Here is a 19,816-nt window from a genome sequence, read left to right on the forward strand (position 1 = left end):
TTGTCACTGCTTTGCCTTGAAATGATCTTTGTATTTCCTCTCTCTCTATTGTATGCTCTCTGAAAATCTCTGATCTCTGAAGAAGGGCTTGATAATTCATTAATAATCTGACTCAATACATTGCTGGCACAATCAGGTTGGGTAAAAAGAAGAAATATGTTCAAAGAAATATGCGTTTATTGACAAAAATCAACATGTACTAGTTTTACTGTCGGGAAGCTACATCAAACACAAGTTGTGTTTCACAGTATGTTTCACTCAGCAGAAATAAGAACAATGCATTTTCAGTCATGCCTACTTTTATTTTATTCTCCACTGTCTTGTAAAAGTGAGAAAAGTGTCTCCATCATTGCTAGTCTGATCTCTGCACACTGTTAACTGCACTATTTTAACTTTGTTGAAGCGGGCAGAACAACGCTTGTGAGAACTGCATAACTCTGTGTAACCCAAGTCATATTTTTGTAAAATCTGGTGGTATTACTCTTCTGCGACAGTCCACATTATTCTTTCACTTTAGATGCTGGTTCTATATGCATTAAAATGCACAATCTTTAGGGGTGGCTCAACATGCCCTCGGAGCCCAGGAGCAAGAAATACCATTTCTTGCATAATGCTGCTTTAAAGAGATATAGAAATATAGAAATATAGAAATAACAGATTATAAACAGATAATATTACACTTCTAGTCTACCAAGACAACCAGTTACGTTTAGGTTTAAGGTTACACAGACCACTACAAATACACCTACATGAAAACAGGTTTTATATGCTTTAAATTTGGGACATCAAATCTGGAGAGCCAGAATATACCAGATGAACCTGAAACTATCCATAAGGTGTGTTAAATGACATCAAACATTTTTGTAATGTGTTTATGTTTATATGATTGGAGCATATTTACAGAAACTTAAATTAATTATTAGAGAATTGTCATGGAAATGCATTATTTGTGGGGATTTTTTGCCTATCCATAAAACATCTGCAGTAAAAACTCATCTCAATATCAGTATTAGATACATATCAATATTATGTTTGATAGCACTATATTCTGTGAAAACATCTGACAGTAGGAACCCAAAATGTAAAACTATCCTAAAATATTTAAGATGCTGGTGATGTATGTGCAGGAACTGCAAGCCCAGAAATAGGCCATCATTCAGACAGATTCTGCTGCATCTGGACATAGCCTCAGCAGATGTACTATCCACCCCACAGGAGACCTACTTCAAATCCCAGGTAACACACAGACACAAACAAAAACGAACACTCCAATGGATACATTCTTCAGTTAAAAAAATAGTGTTTTAGTTAGTTGTGAAAGGGCAAACTGAGCCAAAAGAAGTATGTCTGTTTTGTGTTGTATACGTGTGTTATAAACGTTTGCTTGTGTGGATGGTGTAGGCCGAGTGGCGTGAGGAGGTAAAACAACACTTCGAAAAGATCAAGTCAGAGGGAACTTGTCTGCACCGACTGGACGAGGAGCTCATTAACCGCCGCCGCGAAGAGCTCAGGTCAGTGCCATAGCAACAAGCAGCAAGCAAAGAAAATCCAGTACTTTGAAAATAGTCCCAAAAGTATAATCATGCATATTGACGGCCACTAGCGTCCAATCATTGCTAGCCAAGTTAACATATTGTGTAAAACCATTTAATTCTATTAAATCCTAGTATATGTAAAAATTTAACGCTGTAAATTCATTCTTCAATATTGATGGTTTTATATAGAATAAGACGAGGACCTTGATTAGATTTTACAGTATCATGTATCAAACATGTATCAATATGTGCATCTAAGCAAATTCTTGCATTAAAAAAACACCATATTACCAAGTATTAGACGGTAACTACAAATAATACTGGGCTTCTTTTGAAAAGTTTGGAAATAGTGAAATTAACATATTGTGTTAAATAAATGCTTATTACACAGACACATTGCTTTTTAAATATAATTCTGAGCCTAAATCTGGCAAAACATTGTATTTCTGAAACACATTTATGAGACTCTAAAATATTGCCTACATTGTTATCACTACATTGTTAGAGTAAGTCAGAATAGCAGAGACTGCCATGTAAATGTTAATTATGTCATTATTATTATTTGCTCCAAACAGACATGCCTTGGACATCAGAGAACACTATGAGAGGAAGTTGGAAAGAGCCAACAACCTATACATGGAACTGAATGCTGTCATGCTTCAGCTAGAGCTAAAAGAGAAAGAACTGCTCAGGTAGAACAACATTTATTTAATCCAAACCTAAGAAATTGAGTAATTGTCTAATAAATATTTAGTCAGTCACCAATTGTGCAAGTTCTCCCACTTAAAAAGATGAGAGAGGCCTGTAATTGACATCATATGTAGATCTCAACTATGAGAGACAAAATGAGAAAAAAAAATCAGAAAATCACATTGTCTGATTTTTAAAGAATTTATTTGCAAATAATGGTGGAAAATAAGTATTTGGTCAATAACAAAAGTTCATCTCAATACTTTGTTATATATCCTTTGTTGGCAATGACAAGGTCAAACGTTTTCTGTAAGTCTTCACAAGGTTGGCACACACCGTTGCTGGTATGTTGGCCCATTGCAGATCTCCTCTAGAGCAGTGATGTTTTGGGGCTGTCGGCGGGCAACACAGACTTTCAACTCCCTCCAAAGGTTTTCTATGGGGTTGAGATCTGGAGACTGGCTAGGCCACTCCAGGACCTTGAAATGCTTCTTACGAAGCCACTCCTTTGTTGCCCTGGCAGTGTGCTTGGGATCATTGTCATGCTTAAAGACCCAGCCACGTTTCATCTTCAATGCCCTTGCTGATGGAAGGAGGTTTGCACTCAGTCTGCAACGAGTTGTGTTTGTACCAAACAGTTCTACTTTGGTTTCATCTAACCATAAGACATTCTCCCAATACTCTTCCGGAACATCTAAATGCTCTCTAGCAAACTTTAGACGCGCCTGGATATGTACTGGCTTAAGCAGGGGAACAAGATCTGAGTCCCTGGCAGCGTAGTGTGTTACTGACGGTAGCCTTTGTAACATTGGTCCCAGCTTTCTGCAGGTCATTCACTATCTACATCTATCTATCTATCTTTTTTGTTTCTGGTGTCCTTCGACAGCTCTTTGGTCTTCACCATTCTCATTTTGTCTCTCATAGTTGAGGCCTACCTATGATGTCAATTACAGGCCTCTCTCATTTTTTGACTAAATACTTTTTTTCCCCCACTGTATATGCCAAAACATCAGATTTTGTATTACAGCACCTTATTAAGTACTGTACATGACTAACAAATTAGTTATCCTACTGGCTTGCAGTTTGGGTGCACAATGGGTTTTACCTGAGAGAAATAGCAATACAAAGAACAGTAATAACAACTGTCCTGACAAAAAATAGTGCTCTATCACCTCTGCCCACTGGCACGCACTTGCTAAATTGATAACAATGCTTATTTGTAGGAGGGAACAGTGCCTGGACAAGAAATATCCTGGCCTGTTTAAACACCATCCCTCAAACACAGTGGACAAACTTATAAAGAAGAGGAATGTACCCCAGAAACTGCCTTCTCATGGCAAGAGGTGAGTGCCTTTAGTTTGTACCATTGTTTGTTGGGGTTGTCCACTGGTACTGAGACTATTTTCCTATGTTTTATGGTGACACTGGCAGAGAAATGATCATGGGAAAAATACAGTTCATGTTCATGACATATTAATGATATATGCAATAGTCAACATGGCTTTTCTATTGTGGGATGAAAAATGTTATTTACCATTATAGGGAAAGCCAGATCAATCATATTCTTAAGCTGATTTAAGTGCAGATATGAGGTAATACGTTCTTGTCTAACATTACCTAATTCCTTATACAGAAACATTAACAAAGTACAAAAAATAGAAACAGGTTAAGTGTTTGCCGAAACTTTGCCCACTTGTTGTAAAGATATGTGTCAGTGGAGCAACCTGCAAACTGCATGTGCGTGTTATTTTAGCCAAATACTGCAAATAAATTATGTCAGTCAGGTCAGATTTTACCAGTGATTTCAAATGACATTTTTGAAATGTTGTCTTCAATTGTTGGCCATCAGTTTTCAAACGAATAGGTCTCTTCCTATTCAATCAAGCCTGGACTTGTAAGACTGTTTTATAAGGATTTGACATGGTAAACTGACCCTACATCAGAGTAACATTTTGTTTTTAACCCTCAGCATTTAGAGTTTTCTCTGTGATGGGTACCCATTTACTTACCTACAAATAAATAGGTTCTTTGGAGGGATGCCACAAAAAGCTCTGTTTTTTTTTTTTTAAATAGTCCTTCAATAGACTAGGACCCTACATTTATTTTCCCAAACTTAAAGCAGCAAGGATTCTATAAATACTGTTCTTTCATTTGTAATAATAGTAGAACCTTCACTTTCCTTTCTTGTCGTTAAAACCAGGCCTGACCTGCTAAGGTCTGAAGTCATTCTCCCTAAAATGGACCCTGGCGTGCTGCAGGTGACAGTACCTTCTTGCCCTAACCGAAGCTCCACCTCACCGAGCCGTGCACGCAGGGTTAAAACTCGCCACCGCAGGGGCGGCCGGGGCAGCAGTGGTGACCTCTCAGGACCCAAACACCCCACTGGTCCCTCCAGTAGAGAGAGAGAGACTCCCACATCCACCACAGCAGCTCCCAGTGGGACCCCTACTACTGACCAAGGAGCAGTAGCTGCTTCTAGGGGAGGCCAGCTTGACACCCCCCCACTAAAACTCTCCTCTTCCAGCCCAGACCTGCTCTGTTCCACTCACGGAGCAGAAGGCGGAGCCAGTGGTGGAACTGGCAGTTTAAGCGAAGGTCTTGGAGGAGGAGCCAGGGGCACAACTGAAACCGGGGCAGGTGTGGATGAGACTCCACCACGAAGTGACACTGCTAGTGAGGATGCAGCGTCACTCCCTTTTTCTAGTAGCCCCGATTCGCCCTGTGGGAGGGGTGTGGCAGTGGGTCGGGGTGAGGAGAGAGAGGAAGGAGCGGGAGCAGTGCGATTACCAAGAGGAGCCAGTGGTAGTCACCTAACTCCATCAGCCATACTATACAGAGCAGCTATCACGCGTAAACAGGTACACATACAGACCCTTGCACTAGAAGTGTTAAACTCACAACAATAGATTTGATTCTGAATCTTTAGCTTATAATTGAGTGAATAAAATCTCAAATTTCACCTTAGTGTAATTTAGTCTGATAATATTGTTGTCATTTTTAAAATAGCTTACAAATGTTATTCTTGCTAAATAATAAAAGCATACCTTATTATTATAATTGGATCCACCATTCCAAAATTGATTCACTTGAATCATCTCCTTTATATTGAAGCATTACAGTCCACAGGTTATTCTGTGTTAATCAGTTGACATGTAATGCAACACTTTTTTATGTATTTTATGTGACTCAGCGTCGTGGGGTGTCTTCAGAGGAAGAAGAAGGAGAGGTGGATAGTGAAGTGGAATTACCAAGGAGACGGTGAGTGAGAGTATTCATTGTTCACAGAATTCTGCCTAAAAAGCAGTTATTCTGTCTATGACATGTAAAAAAGTAAAAACGTCTGAAGTGGACTATGCAATCAAGGACTAATAAACCCAGCATAGGAAAAGATGTATGCTAAAAATTTATTTTCTGTGTTTCAACCTTTCTGGTGACGTCACCATGCACCCTATTCCATTTATGTGACTAATAGGGTACTTAGAAGTAGTTTTCATAGGGCCGTCCTACCTAGGACCCATCCTACCTTGGCTATTGCCTTGGCTTTTAACATACTTTTCTGAACAAGCTGAGAGATACAGAACCAGAATGGACTGAGTAATATTACAGGATGCAGGATACAGGATACGAATACATTTATGCAGCATCATAAAGTGCTAGCAAAATAATTGCTACACAATATTGCTTTCAATTGTGTTTATCCATAATTTAATTTCTATACACTGTTTTGCAAAGGTTTAAAAAATCTAGCAGATTTCTTTACTTTACCCCTCCTTGACATTTGCATTTTCATCTACAGAAGGCCCACCAGTATAACCAAGTGCCAGTCAGTGTCTACCTTTAGCTCAGAGAACCTGTCGGTCTCAGATGGAGAAGAGGGACATACTACTGACCACTCACACAGTGGTACACCAGACGTGGTCAGCACTAATACGGATGAGCGGCTAGACGATCGCAGTGATGACCTCATCTCACAGGGTTCCGAAATCCCTGCTGACATCACCGACCCCGCCCTGTCTGAGAAAGAGGCTGCTGCCCTAGAGCAGGAAAGAGCTAACTTTGACCTGGAGCAAAACATCTTAGAGGTAATCTTATAAGAAGAACTGACACTCAGCATTCTCTTTCAGGTTGATTAGACGCTAGAGATCGTTAAAGAGAATCAAGCATGGAGACCTCTGGAGCTTTTGTTATATAATAGATCAAATTGTAGCCAAGCTCCCAAATAATGCACTTTACATGTAATCTGTTGAGTTATTAATATGTCATGTTATTAATATGTCATGTTTCTCCTAATAATAATAATAATAATAATAATAAAAAATTCCACAGTTTGACGGCAGCGGTGCTGAAAGATCTGACACCCATAATAGCAGTAGTACTGTTACTAATTGAAGGAACAGTAAGAAGTCTAAAGGAGCCAGACCATATAGTACAGGCTCAGAACAGAACAGGTTAAAATAGACCTAACTTGCGACATATGAGCCGTTGTAAATGTTTCGACTGTTAAGAAATGATTAGGTGTGCCAGGATTTATTGTTAGAATAATTAATGCAATCAATTTAAAAGAATAAAAATTTGTGAAAGAATCAATAAGAATGACAACAGGGTTGGGGGTCTTATTTGATATGGTGTTGACAATATACAGTTATTTACCCTTTTGGCAGTAAAAATGGTAAGGACAGACCTTTCTGTGTATGTTTAGTTTTATGAATATAGCCAGATTTTGGAGTGTTTCATTTCTTAACATATTAAATGATGTGGTTTATATATTATAATATTTCTGCCCGGACAAAACCCTTTCTCTCTGTCTACACCAGACTCGTGCATTGTGTGAAGATTCAGATTGTGACAGCGCCGAACTTGACCAGTCAGGGAGCGGAGAACCAAGTCGTCCTCCTAGCGCAGGAGGCTGGGGTCAGGGTCCTCAGAACTAACATATATACACACACACAGATGCTTACATACAGCTCTGTGCATTTGTACATACTGTATATACGTTCACCAAAAACACCTACAGGATGCCAGCACACTCATTCCTATGTAGTGTTACTGAACACCTGATACACCATACACATTTGCGCACGTGCACACACACACACAGACACATAAACAATAAAATACCATACATTTGGGCCTGTTACACAAACTGGTGATGTAGTATCAAACAACAACTATTAGCCACTTTAAGAACAACACACCTTCAGAACTTGGTTAACACGTTATTGAAATTCCAAAGACCAGGGCCCCATTCTTTGTAAATGTCTCTTATAATAACAAGACAATTCTGGCTGTTTGGTTTCTCAAAGCAAGTTCAAGATTGTCTGCTTTATTCTGTTACCAACCTGCTCAAACATGCTAACTCAAAAAACTCAGGACCTGTACTCATAAACCGTAAGCCTAACAGAAATAACACCACAACTAGGGCTGCATACACATTCAAATTTTGAAAGGTGCTCATTAATTCCATACGCGTGGTGGCTTTAGAACAGCACCTTCTGTCCAAACCTCATTTCCCTATTCACACTATGTGGCTGTGCCCATTCCTGCTGAATTACATTTAAAACATAAAAATGTAATGGGAAATCTAAAAAAACAAAGAAATCAAAGATGGTTTGTTCTTAATTTAATTACACGTTGATGGACATTACACCTGGCTACTTTTAACTTACTTAATTACTTTTAATGTTTTAATTTCCAATTTAATAATTGTAAATGTTATCAGAGATCAGTGATCAGTAGATGTCAACAGAACAGGCCCCGGCATTGAGCCTTGTGAACACCTCAGATTTAAGCTCAGTTTAATTTTCAATAGTCTCACATTGCTGTCTGTCTGTGAAGTAACTTTAGAACTAATTTATTAGGTCTTTCATAAAAACATGGAATAATCAATTGTATCAGATGCTGGTAAAAGGACAATAGGGCAGCACAATACTTTCTATATAGGGCAGTAGTGAAATCATTTAAAGCAATTATGTGCCAGTATCACTTTTCTCCTAAAAACAGATGCAGGCTCAGAACATATATATATTTATATATATATATATATATATATATATATATATATATATATATATATATATATATATATATATATTTATGAGCAATTTTGGCTTTTGCTAAACAACTAATTAAGATATATAATTACTGGGGGTGAATGCTTTACTTTCTTTATGTTGTAGAATTATATATGTAGCTTTTTTTAGGCCATGTACTAGGGACTGTACTAGTTAACATGGAAAGATAAAAAAATGTATGCTATTAACTGCAACGGGAGCAGCAATATTAAAGGTAGGAATCAAGTATATTAATGGATTAACAGCAACATGGTAAGGCAGATCAAGTGTAAATTTAATGATGGTTTTGGAATTACAAAGGTGCTAAATAAAATGTTCTTTAAGCATGGATTAAATTTCACAAGCAAATGGTCAGTTATCACTAAAACCAAAATGAAATATTCCTGAGTTGTTAGTTGTGAGTTGTTAATATTTTTAACCATTTTTTTTACCAGCCTTTCTAACCTATACATCTCTAAGTGTAGAAAGATAGTACTCAAAGAATGTAACTTGCCTTTGAGAAATCAAGTATGGATATTTTAAAATAGGTTGAATGAATGAATGATTATGTTGATTTTACAAATCTTGACTTGCGATACAGCGTCTACAAAGAATGGGGCCTAAGAAAATGCCACGGAAAAAGATTTAAAACTCTTCCACATTTTTTAAGAAAAATAATGAAATTCAAATTTTGGCAGGTGAGGATTTATCAATACCAAGAGGGTATTGATATCTTCTCAACTAACAAATTTAAAGTGCTGCAAACCTGTTGGGAAAATGGAATGCAAGAATGCTAGCATGAATAGGTCAATATATTTAAACAAACTGAATTGACATTTCATTTCGATGTCATTTTAGAATTTTAAGAAAGTAACTTAGAAGCAACACTGAATTAATATTCTAATACTCTCCATCTTCCTCTTGCCTCCTGACTATCTTTAGATTTTTTTTTATAGGGACATGCAATATGTACATTACAAATATTCTGAAAACAACACTTTTATTTTCTGTACTTTCTGTAAAAAAAAAGAAAAACATAGCGAAACAAAACAAAAAAACAAAACTAATTTTTTGATGTATCAGAATTTTAACTTGAAGGTTTTGAGTTTAAGAGGTGTAAAGAACAAAATGCATGAAGTATGTTTGTATGCATTTTAATTTTGGATTCATTGTTTTTATAAATCTAAAAAACAAATGTTTGCACTTTTTTTTACCTTGAATGTGTGTGATAATGTTGTGTTGCTTGTAGGCACTTTACAATAGGATGTTTATGTCCACTAACTTATCACCTTCTCATGACACTGAAATTGTTGTGTTCAGTGAAAAATGGGTTTGGACCAGAAACAAGGAATTGAGGGTCACCAAAGCCCAGAATGTGCGCAGCATTTTAATATGTTTAGAATCAAAACAACACAAGGGGACTGTCATGGCATGCTTTAAAAGGGATTTGTGGAGGAATATCATCTAGAAATCTTATATCCTGGATGTCTGCCTTCCTGCAAATATCAGTTTCTAGCCAAATCTACATACACCTTTCAGCTAATGTGTAACAGAGTAACAGACTAGATTTGGGACTAAACTGTGGTTGAGAAGATCTTTCAAGGGAGGGTTAGTTACCACTGACATGGGTTGTTAAAATTCAATGGGCAGTGCATTCCATAGAAGGTGACTCCCAGGTCCACTTTTCTGAATATTACAAATTTATTGAAAATGGGTTAGTCTATAGCATCTAACAAGGCACATTAAATGAAAACAAATGTTTTGTTGCTGTTGGAACAAAATCTTAATTCCTTATTTTTCTTTTTTTTTTTTTTTTTTTACATTATTTTAAAATGCCAGCCGGCCAATTTCATGATGAATGGACCAATAGAAATCGTCCAAAATCATCAGGGCAAATAATTTATATCAACACTGAGCAGTTTTGACTGCATACAAATTTGAGTGAATTACTCAATTAACCAGTAATTTGTTTGTGCTGAACTATGAAAGAGCAGTGTTGCTATTTAGTGTAAATAGCAACACAAAAAACACAACTGATAAATCAACTAGACTCTCGCTGCATAAACTCCCTACTTTTATAGATGCAAGTTTTTGTTCTGACAGCAATGACTGCTGTACTATAAATACTGTATCTAGTTACAACTACATTGTTGCCCACTTGATTTCTATCGCCACTATTCAAGTTGCCCGCCTGATTTGATCTATTAAAGTCTAATGCAAATGGCCTAATCTAGATGTAGATATAGTGATGCTTTATGTACACTAAAAGGTAAAGGTGCAATATCTTTATCTTAATGGCAACCCAAACTGTTAAGACATGTAAGCCACAACGTGGTGTACATGGTTTATACCATGGCAATGTGGTCTATAAACCAAGAGAACAGTTTTATTTATTATTAGAAATAGACAGAACCTCTATACTAGTATTAGTTCATCCTATGGTTGCTCTCTGAGGAACAAGTTAAATATCTAATTAACGTCAAATATTTTACTCAGAATTTCCAGTTTTAGCTAGAGGAGAACATTTCCCTATAACACAGTTTTACTGATTATCTTATATTTCTTATGACTGTGTCCAGTACAACCATATGACCTCTTCACAGTGTAACAATGGTGACCTACAAGTAGAGAGATTTACAATCATGTGAAAAAGTTAGGACACCCCATGAAAACATTTTTTCTTTTGTAATATATTTAATATATGGACATTTGATCTTAATGTAACCAACATAACTTTACTTAATTTAACCAAATAATTTGTAAAATGTAATGTTCTTATGAGGTAAAAGTTAGGACACCCTATGCCCTAAATAGCTTGTATTTTCTCCTTTGGCCATCATCTAGGAGAATGTTTTTCCACACTCCTCCATGCAGATTTCTTTCAGCTGTGTGACGTTTCAGCTTTAGTTTTTAGACCAATGGTCTCACGTTTTCCTTAAGCATTTCTCTGTATTCCCTGAACTCTTTGTGGATTCTATGTTGGAGAGTTATCCAGTTCAGAAAAATCCTAAACCATGACATTTCCACCTCCATGCTTCACAGTTAATTTGTGTTCTTTTGCTCAAATGATGTGTCTGGTTAATGCCAAACATGTCCTCTGTTACTGTATTCAGATAATTCAACTTTGAATTTATTTGTCCAAAGCACGTTGTTCCAGATGTCTTGGTCTAGGAGTTCTCTGGTAAACCTAAGTCTTCCTCTCATATTGTTAATGGCATAGGTTTTATTCTTCTTGCACACCTCTCATGAAAATCAAACGTGGGTGGTGTCTTTCTAAAGGTAGATGCTGTATTTTGACTTCAGCTGTGGCAAGAGTCTGCTGTTGGACTGAACTTGATAGGATGGCCATGACCAGGCCATGTTGGCAGCTTTTGCACTTGAAAATGATCTAGCAGACAGTGGAACAGCTGATTTCTAAATGTTCTGAGATATTTTTAAATCCCTCATTAGACTCATATGCAACCTTAATTCAGAAGGCCATAATAATAATGCTCACTTAACTCAATAAACTCAATAAACTATAAACCAAAGTAAATGTTTGAGGTTTAAGTAAGACAGGCTCCCCCACAATCACATCTAATGATATTGTATTACTTTCATTCCCTAAATTGTTGAGGTGAAGATCAAATGTCCATACATTTAAATATATTGAAAAAGGTTTTCTAAACCATATTTAATAGCATTTAACTACTTTAAGGTATACCAGCCTTAACAGTCAGCCTTCTTTTTAAAATGTCAGCCTACCTGTTCACCACCCCAGTTTGTTTTCCACAGCAAGCATGTTTAAAACAGACACTGACCAATCTACATGTATTGCAGAATTATTGCAGTTGCTAAATGGCATTATGGATGTAAATGCAGATATATTATTAATTTACTGTGTCATTTTTTAAGCACTGGTTAAGCATAGTCTTTAGTTTATCAGTATGAAAAGCTTTTACTGGGTAATCTTTTTCCTTTTCCCAGAAAACTAGCTTAGTGTATAATGTAGAATAATGATATGAGGCATTATGAAATTACACATTTTTCTGTTACATTCCAGCATCTTAAAATTAACACCAACCGATGTTGAAAGCTTATAATGACTGTTCACAATCTGTACACGCAAAGATTATGGATTCCATCCAAGTTCTGAACTTCTATCAACTGAATTGTTATATCATGATTTTTGTGTTCCAAAAGAAGTAGGCTGTTTTGTTCACTTAAAAATATTTCTAACCATTCACTAAAAAATGTTGTAAAGAAAAATATGAATGTATAAGCTTTTGCCCATGGACTTCTGGCTTCTCTGAAGAAGACACAACTTTTGCTTATAATCTCACCCAAGAAAGATGCAAACATGCCAGAATCCAGAACAAACCCCTAGACATACAACATAACACAAGAGTGAAATTATACATGTCGCCAAACAATGACCTTCTCTTTGTGCAACATACATTTTAAGCCTTAAAGAGGTGTTTTATATACAACATCTGAATTTCATTTGGGAGAGAGTAAATGGAGCACTGCCATTCAGAAACTGGACTGAGGCTGCCTACCTTCCCCTTCGGCTCATTAGACAGCAGGGTATAAAGCTCAAATAAAGTTTGCTTTCTTTTCTCGGGTAATATATGAATGTCCAAAACTGAAGCAATCTATTTCCATGTGATTTTTCTTTCCTTTGGAAAAGCTGAAACACTCATGGGGTTTCAGGAAAAAACACCCTCAGGTTTCCCTGCCTGTGTAAATGTAGCCTATGCTGCTGGGCTAAAACTAGTTTTGCTTGAATTTGGTTAAAGGAAGCTGGTCCTAAATTAGAAGCTGCAACTTCTGTCTAGCGGCAGACTGACATCCTCTGCAGAAAATCCAGAGACTCTGGTAAAGCTGTCCTTTAGTGGTAGGGAACAGCATGACATCTTTGTATTACAATGACTTTTTTATTTATTATTTTTAGTGCTGCTTTGCATTATTGAATGGGGTTTATCAGAGGACATTCTATCATTATTGCTACTTTTCAGAGACTGGATGATTTTTTCCTCCATGCACACAATACAGGTGGGGTATGTGACTAAGGAGGAGACATTCTCACTTATCTTCATTCCACTCTCATTACTATTAATACATATTATTGTCCTCTGATTTTAAAGTGATGTCATTTATGAGATCAAGTAATTAGTCATCCAGTAATTAATTTTGTTTTTGAGTTTGGAAGACAAAGGGGTCATTTTGTCCTCTGGTAAACCCTGTATAAATGTAACTGATATACAAAAATATATTTAAATAAATTATAATGATGATCAAAAATAAAATCTGTACTAGACCTCACTAAGTTGTGTTTTCTGCTTGTGTTAATTGCACTTTAATACACATTGTTTAACACAATATGTCTTTAAAATGTACACACATGGACAAAATTGTTGGTACCCCTCAGTTACTGAAAGAAAAACCCACAATGGTCACAGAAATAACTTGAATCTGACAAAAGTAATAATACATAAAGATTTTATGAAAATGAACAAATTAAAATCCGACATTGATTTTGAACCATGCTTTAACAGAATTATTTTAAAAAATAATTAAACAGGCCTGGACAGAAATGATGGTACCCCTGAAAATAATGTGACCAAAGGGACATGATAAATCAAGGTGCGTACACTAATTAGCATCACAGGTGTCTACAATCTTGTAATCAGTCAGTGGGCCTATATATTGGGCTACAGATTTCACTGTCCCTACTGTGAAACATGGAGGAGGCTCTGTTATGTTCTGGGGCTGCTTTGCTGCATCTGGCACATGGTGTCTTGAGTCTGTGCAGGGTACAATAAAATATCAAGACTAGGGATTCTAAAGAGAAATGTGCTGCCCAGTGTCAGAAAGCTTGGTCTCAGTTGCAGGTCATGGGTCTTGCAACAGGATAATGCTAAAAACACCCAATAATGGCTAAGAGGAAAAGATTGGACTATTCTACAGTGGCCTTCTATGAGCCCTGACCTAAATCTTATTGAGCATCTTCGGAAGGAGCTGAAACATGCTGTCTCAAAAAGACACCCTTCAAACCCGAGATAACTGGGGCAGTTTGCTCATGAGGAGTGGGCCAAAATACCTGCTGAGAGGTGCAGAAGTTTCATTGACAGTTACAGGAATCGTTTGATTGCAGTGATTGCCTTAAAAGGTTGTGCAACAAAATATTAAATTAAGGGTACCATCATTTTTGTCCAGGCCTGTTTTATCAGTTTATCTTTTTTAATAATTCTGTTGAAGCATGGTTCAAAATCAATGTTGGATTTTCATTTGTTCATTTTCATAGAATTTCTATTTATTATTACTTTTGTCAGATTCAGATTATTTCTGTGACCATTGTGGGTTTCTCTTTTATTAACCAAGGGGTACAGGTGGTCAGGGGTTTTAAGCATGCTGCCAGTAAATAGGGAACGGCAGGCACACAAAGCAAGCAACACTTCAGTTTGAAATGACTAGCTTTACTTGGTTCACCAGCTTCGCTGGAACAATTATTGTCTCAGTCTTGCTGTAATGTAGTTCATTCCAAGGCAGGTTTGAAATAGGGGTGAACTGATCTAATACTCAGTATCTGTATCGGGCAGATACTAGCCAAAATCATTGGATTAGATATCAGAAGAAAAATGCATGGTTCAAGCCTACGTGTCAATATTCTATGCTTCATAACTCATCACTTACAGATAACTTGCAGTGTAATGTACAGATGACAAGATACATAAGACCTACCCTATCTAACCATAGTGGTGCCATTAACCTATCATCAAGTATCAGTGCAGCTCGAAAAAATCAATGAGGTTAAGAGCAGCGTTTAGCACCATGAGGGGAGGAGCAGTGGGCAGTTTTAAACAAAAATGATACAGCATGAATTTGTGAATGTTTTTGAAAGAAAAAGCAAGGAAAATATTGCAAAACATACAGACCAAGGGCTGATTTCTCAGACAAGTATTACACCTAGTGTTGTGCTTGGACAGAGCATTTGGATTCTCTAATGAAATGAACACAACTCAAACAACTGTGCAATTAGAATATCCTGTCCTCTAATTGTATTTTCAGGCTTATTAATCAATTGTGCATGATTCTTCTGTCTGATGTTTATATATCCTTTCATATTTTTGCTTGCCATCCTTTTACTTTTTTACCATAAACTGTTCCAAGTTTTGTTTTGTTTTTTCAGTAAACTGATTCTTCTCATAACATGTTCAAAATAAGAAAGCTTCAGTTTGGTTATGTGGGCTTTCAGTGAGAGACGATGATTTATTTGATCAAGGGCACTGGAAAATCGCTGGTTTATTCAAATAAAACATGAAATACAACTATTAAGATAAATAAAATTATCCAGGGCATCAAAACTGAAAAGGCAAATATTGAGACTCCTATATTTTGTAAATGAGTGTTATTAAAACTCAGCACAATGTCAGACTTTATTGAGATCTGTACTACAATTCAAAAGTAGACACATAGGATTACTGAGGTATTTGTCTCTGAGACACATTTGAGCAGCAGTAGACTTATCCAATGACACAGGTCATCTAGGAGTAAGCTAAGCATGGGAAAGCAGCTTTTAGCTTCGATGCTGTAAAGACCTGACTCCCAGAAGATGTGCCCCAAATGTAGCAGATTGTAATCCAGGTAAAAAAAAAAACATATCTATTTTACATGGGTCTCGCACTTTATTGTCTCTGTATTGTTTTATAGCACTATATTTATTAGCCTATTTTATTTTATTTTCCTTTTCTTTTTTGATCTCCTGTTTATATTTGTCCTTGGTTCCCTGTTCTTTTGTGCTGCTTTATTATTGTTATTCTTGTTATACTCAACAACTCAAAAAACATGTTTTTTTTTTTTAAGTCCTTCTGTTTGATACAGGCCAGTTTAATACTACACAGATTAATATTGAAAACTGACTCATCAGTGCCATCTACCGGTGACAAACCCTCCCTGCATTAGAAGAAGAAGCTGCAAGAAGCTAACATCAGACTCCTCGCAGCTCAGAATGATAAGTATTTATGTTTTCAAGTAAGAAGAAAACAGTTAGCGACCCTCTGCTCTTTATCTTGCTCGGTTTAAGTATCTTTTTGGAATATTCAGGCCTTTTTCAGCATTAGCTCTCGGGGAACGGGCCTTAACCTGGGCCTATAAAGGGGCTACCCTTTTCCCAGGGTTAGGGTGTCACTAGCGACGCCTGACCGCGATGGAGATCGCAAACTCATATTGATCCACGGCGAGCAGCTGTTATAAAGGTAGCTTAAGCCTCTAGATCATTTATTCATGTTGGTTATAATGCTACTTTGATATAAAAAGCTACTTTTTGGTGCTTGTGCATATACAGGAGGTATCCGGAGTGCCCACCAATCCACACACTGAAGTAAGTTTTACTTTTCTGTGGGCTGCCCAGATCTAAAATCTTGTGATTTAACACACATTGCTGATTTGTTAATGACAGATGTGCTAGGAGAATGAAAGCAAATTAGCCTCTGTTAGCCTACAGAGATAGGCGTACAGTTCCCCCTAAATTTCCCCCTTTCCCCCAGTTTCTTCTATGTTTGCATATAGAAGATATATAGTGCCTTGCAAAAGTATATTACTTTTCAACCTTTTGCCACATTTCAGGCTTCAAACATAAAGATATGAAATTTGAATCGTGAAGTGGAACGAAATTTATTGGATATTTTAAACTTTTTTAAGAAAAAAAAAACTGAAAAGTGGGGCGTGCAATATTATTTGGCCCCCTTGCGTTAATACTTTGTAGCGCCACCTTTTGCTGCGATTACAGCTGCAAGTCGCTTGGGGTATGTCTATCAGTTTTGCACATTGAGAGACTGAAATTATTGCCCATTCTTCCTTGCAAAACAGCTCGAGCCCAGTTAGGTTGGATGGAGAGCGTTTGTGGACAGCAGTTTTCAGCTCTTTCCACAGATTCTCGATTGGATTCAGGTCTGGACTTTGACTTGGCCATTCTAACACCTGGATATGTTTATTTGTGAACCATTCCATTGTAGATTTTGCTTTATGTTTTGGATCATTGTCTTGTCGGAAGATAAATCTCTGCCCCACTCTCAGGTCTTTTGCAGACTCCAACAGACTCTGGTTTTCTTCCAGAATGGTCCGGTGTTTGGCTCCATCCATCTTCCAATCAATTTTAACCATCTTCCCTGTCCCTGCTGAAGAAAAGCAGGCCCAAACCACGATGCTGCCACCACCATGTTTGACAGTGGGGATGGTGTGCTCAGGGTGATGAGCTGTGTTGCATTTACGCCAAACATAACGTTTTGCATTGTGGCCAAAAAGTTTGATTTTGGTGTCATCTGACCAGAGCACCTTCTTCCACATGTTTGGTGTCTCCCAGGTGGCTTGTGGCAAACTTTAAACAAGACTTTTTATGGATATCTTTGAGAAATGGCTTTCTTCTTGCCACTCTTCCATAAAGGCCAGATTTGCGCAGTGTACAACTGATTGTTGTCTTATGGACAGAGTCTCCCACCTCAGCTGTAGATCTCTGCAGTTCATCCAGAGTGATTATGGGCCTCTTGGCTGCATCTCTGATCAGTCTTCTCCTTGTTTGAGCTGAAAGTTTAGAGGGACAACTGGGTCTTGGTAGATTTGCAGCGGTCTGATACTGCTTCCATTTCAATATGATTGCTTGCACAGTGCTCCTTGAGATGTTTAAAGCTTGGGAAATCTTTTTGTATCCAAATCCGACTTTAAACTTCTCCACAACAGTATCTCGGACCTGCCTGGTGTGTTCCTTGGTCTTCATGATGCTCTATGCGCTTTAAACTCTTTTAACTCTAAGACTATCACAGAGCAGGTGCATTTATACGGAGACTTGATTACACACAGGTGGATTCTATTTATCATCATCAGTCATTTAGGTCAACATTGGATCATTCAGAGATCCTCACTGAACGTCTGGAGCGTTTGCTGCACTGAAAGTGAAGGGGCCGAATAATATTGCACACCCCACTTTTCAGTTTTTTATTTCTAAACAAAGTTTAAAATATCCAATAAATTTCATTCCACTTCACGAGTGTATCCCACTTGTTGATTCTTCACAAAAAATTACAATTTCATATCTTTATGTTTGAAGCCTGAAATGTGGCGAAAGGTTGAAAAGTTCAAGGGGGCCGAATACTTTACTGTATGTCTGTATGTCACGTTGAAATGTTTCAGATCAGGCAGCTAATTTAATGTAAGATAAAGACAACAGGAGTAAACACTCAATGACAGCTTTTAAAATGATCACTCCATTTATTAAAGATTAAGATTTATTCAGAACCATATGTGAAGTGGGGTGGCTTATGTCGCTAATAAAGTTAATAAAAATTTCAAAAATGACCTTTGTGTCATCCCCCCTGACTCTGACTGGACTGGCAAAACCATTGCCCGTTATTGGGGGATATCGCCATCTATGGATCTGTCCTGTCACGAGAGTTGTGTTATGGGTTGTCAGAGACGTTTTAGACCGTTTTAAACATTCTTTGTCATCTGGTGTTCTCTTTCTCTTCCTTGCCACCTGCGGCGTGAACCTGAATTTAATGTACTAATGAAGGAAGAGCTTGTGCAGCTGAATTCCTAGAATTTTCCACTAATGATTGAATATATTGTCATAGAACATATTTTCCAAAACCGGGTAATCCTGGGCAAGAAGCATTTAAACCAAACATAATTCATCCTGTAATTAAATTATGAATTCTGAAAGTTTTTAAATTTAATATTTAAGTGAACAAGCAACTACTAACATTTTGACCACCAATGTAGATAGACCTAAAATATAATACAGAAATTAAAGTTATTAGACTACAGAAATCTACAGTTATTTCCAGGTCTACTCAACTTTCTACAAATTTAAGACAACAGCTGAACAGGAAGTGTTTTTTGTATTGCAATAGCTCAGTAAATTAAACTAGAGCATTGATCACAAATCTTGTTTTTTTTTTTTTTAAATAGTTTTGAAATGTCCTATTAACAGATATTGCAATAGAAATAAAATTCATCCCAGAAAACAGGTGTCTACCAACTCTTCCTATGCAGTTGCATTGTTGCGTCTGCAAACATTTACCAATCAATATCCCACTCAGTCAGCTGCAGAGGTAGTAGATTATGCAACTGGAATTATGGACCCCATATTGTAAGTGTATCATTAAACTCAGTTGAAGACTGTTCATTTAGAAAGGAGTTTGTATGAAAAAAAAAATAAAAATGTAATCACATATTAGATGTTCAGTGGATGTCAGTGAGATGTGTTAATGACGACACCAAGAGTGAGAAATGCAGTAAAAATCCAGTAAAAGTATTGATGCATTTAATTTTTCATTGGTTTATGAAAGCATGGGTCATGTGAATGAAGTTCTAAATTGAAATAGGATATTTTAACCTTTTATGCTGTTTTTTACTTTGACCAGTATGAACCAACAGGAATAACACAAAGTGACTAAGAATAATACTTTTAATAATTTTTTTTTTTTTTGCACAAAAAAGACGGTCGATGTTCAAGAACCGAGGAGTATTTAGAGACTGATATGCTGCTGAATATATGGTCTAATC

General features: G+C 36.9%; 1 protein-coding gene across 1 annotated transcript in view; it reads left to right on the forward strand.

Moving 5' to 3' along the window:
• map3k12 (mitogen-activated protein kinase kinase kinase 12) overlaps positions 1-13,579 on the forward strand; it is a 21,387-nt gene extending 7,808 nt beyond the window's left edge. Inside the window, exons 7-14 of the mRNA XM_072682091.1 lie at positions 1,128-1,236; positions 1,402-1,511; positions 2,111-2,227; positions 3,449-3,568; positions 4,426-5,083; positions 5,416-5,483; positions 6,022-6,307; positions 7,040-13,579. Coding sequence (XP_072538192.1) covers positions 1,128-1,236; positions 1,402-1,511; positions 2,111-2,227; positions 3,449-3,568; positions 4,426-5,083; positions 5,416-5,483; positions 6,022-6,307; positions 7,040-7,156 — 1,585 coding nt within the window. The 3' untranslated portion in view covers positions 7,157-13,579. The remainder of the gene's footprint in view (positions 1-1,127; positions 1,237-1,401; positions 1,512-2,110; positions 2,228-3,448; positions 3,569-4,425; positions 5,084-5,415; positions 5,484-6,021; positions 6,308-7,039) is intronic.
• Positions 13,580-19,816: the final 6,237 nt, after the last annotated feature.

Source organism: Salminus brasiliensis, chromosome 6 (genome assembly GCF_030463535.1).
Source record: "Salminus brasiliensis chromosome 6, fSalBra1.hap2, whole genome shotgun sequence".
NCBI classification, from domain to species: domain Eukaryota; kingdom Metazoa; phylum Chordata; class Actinopteri; order Characiformes; family Bryconidae; genus Salminus; species Salminus brasiliensis.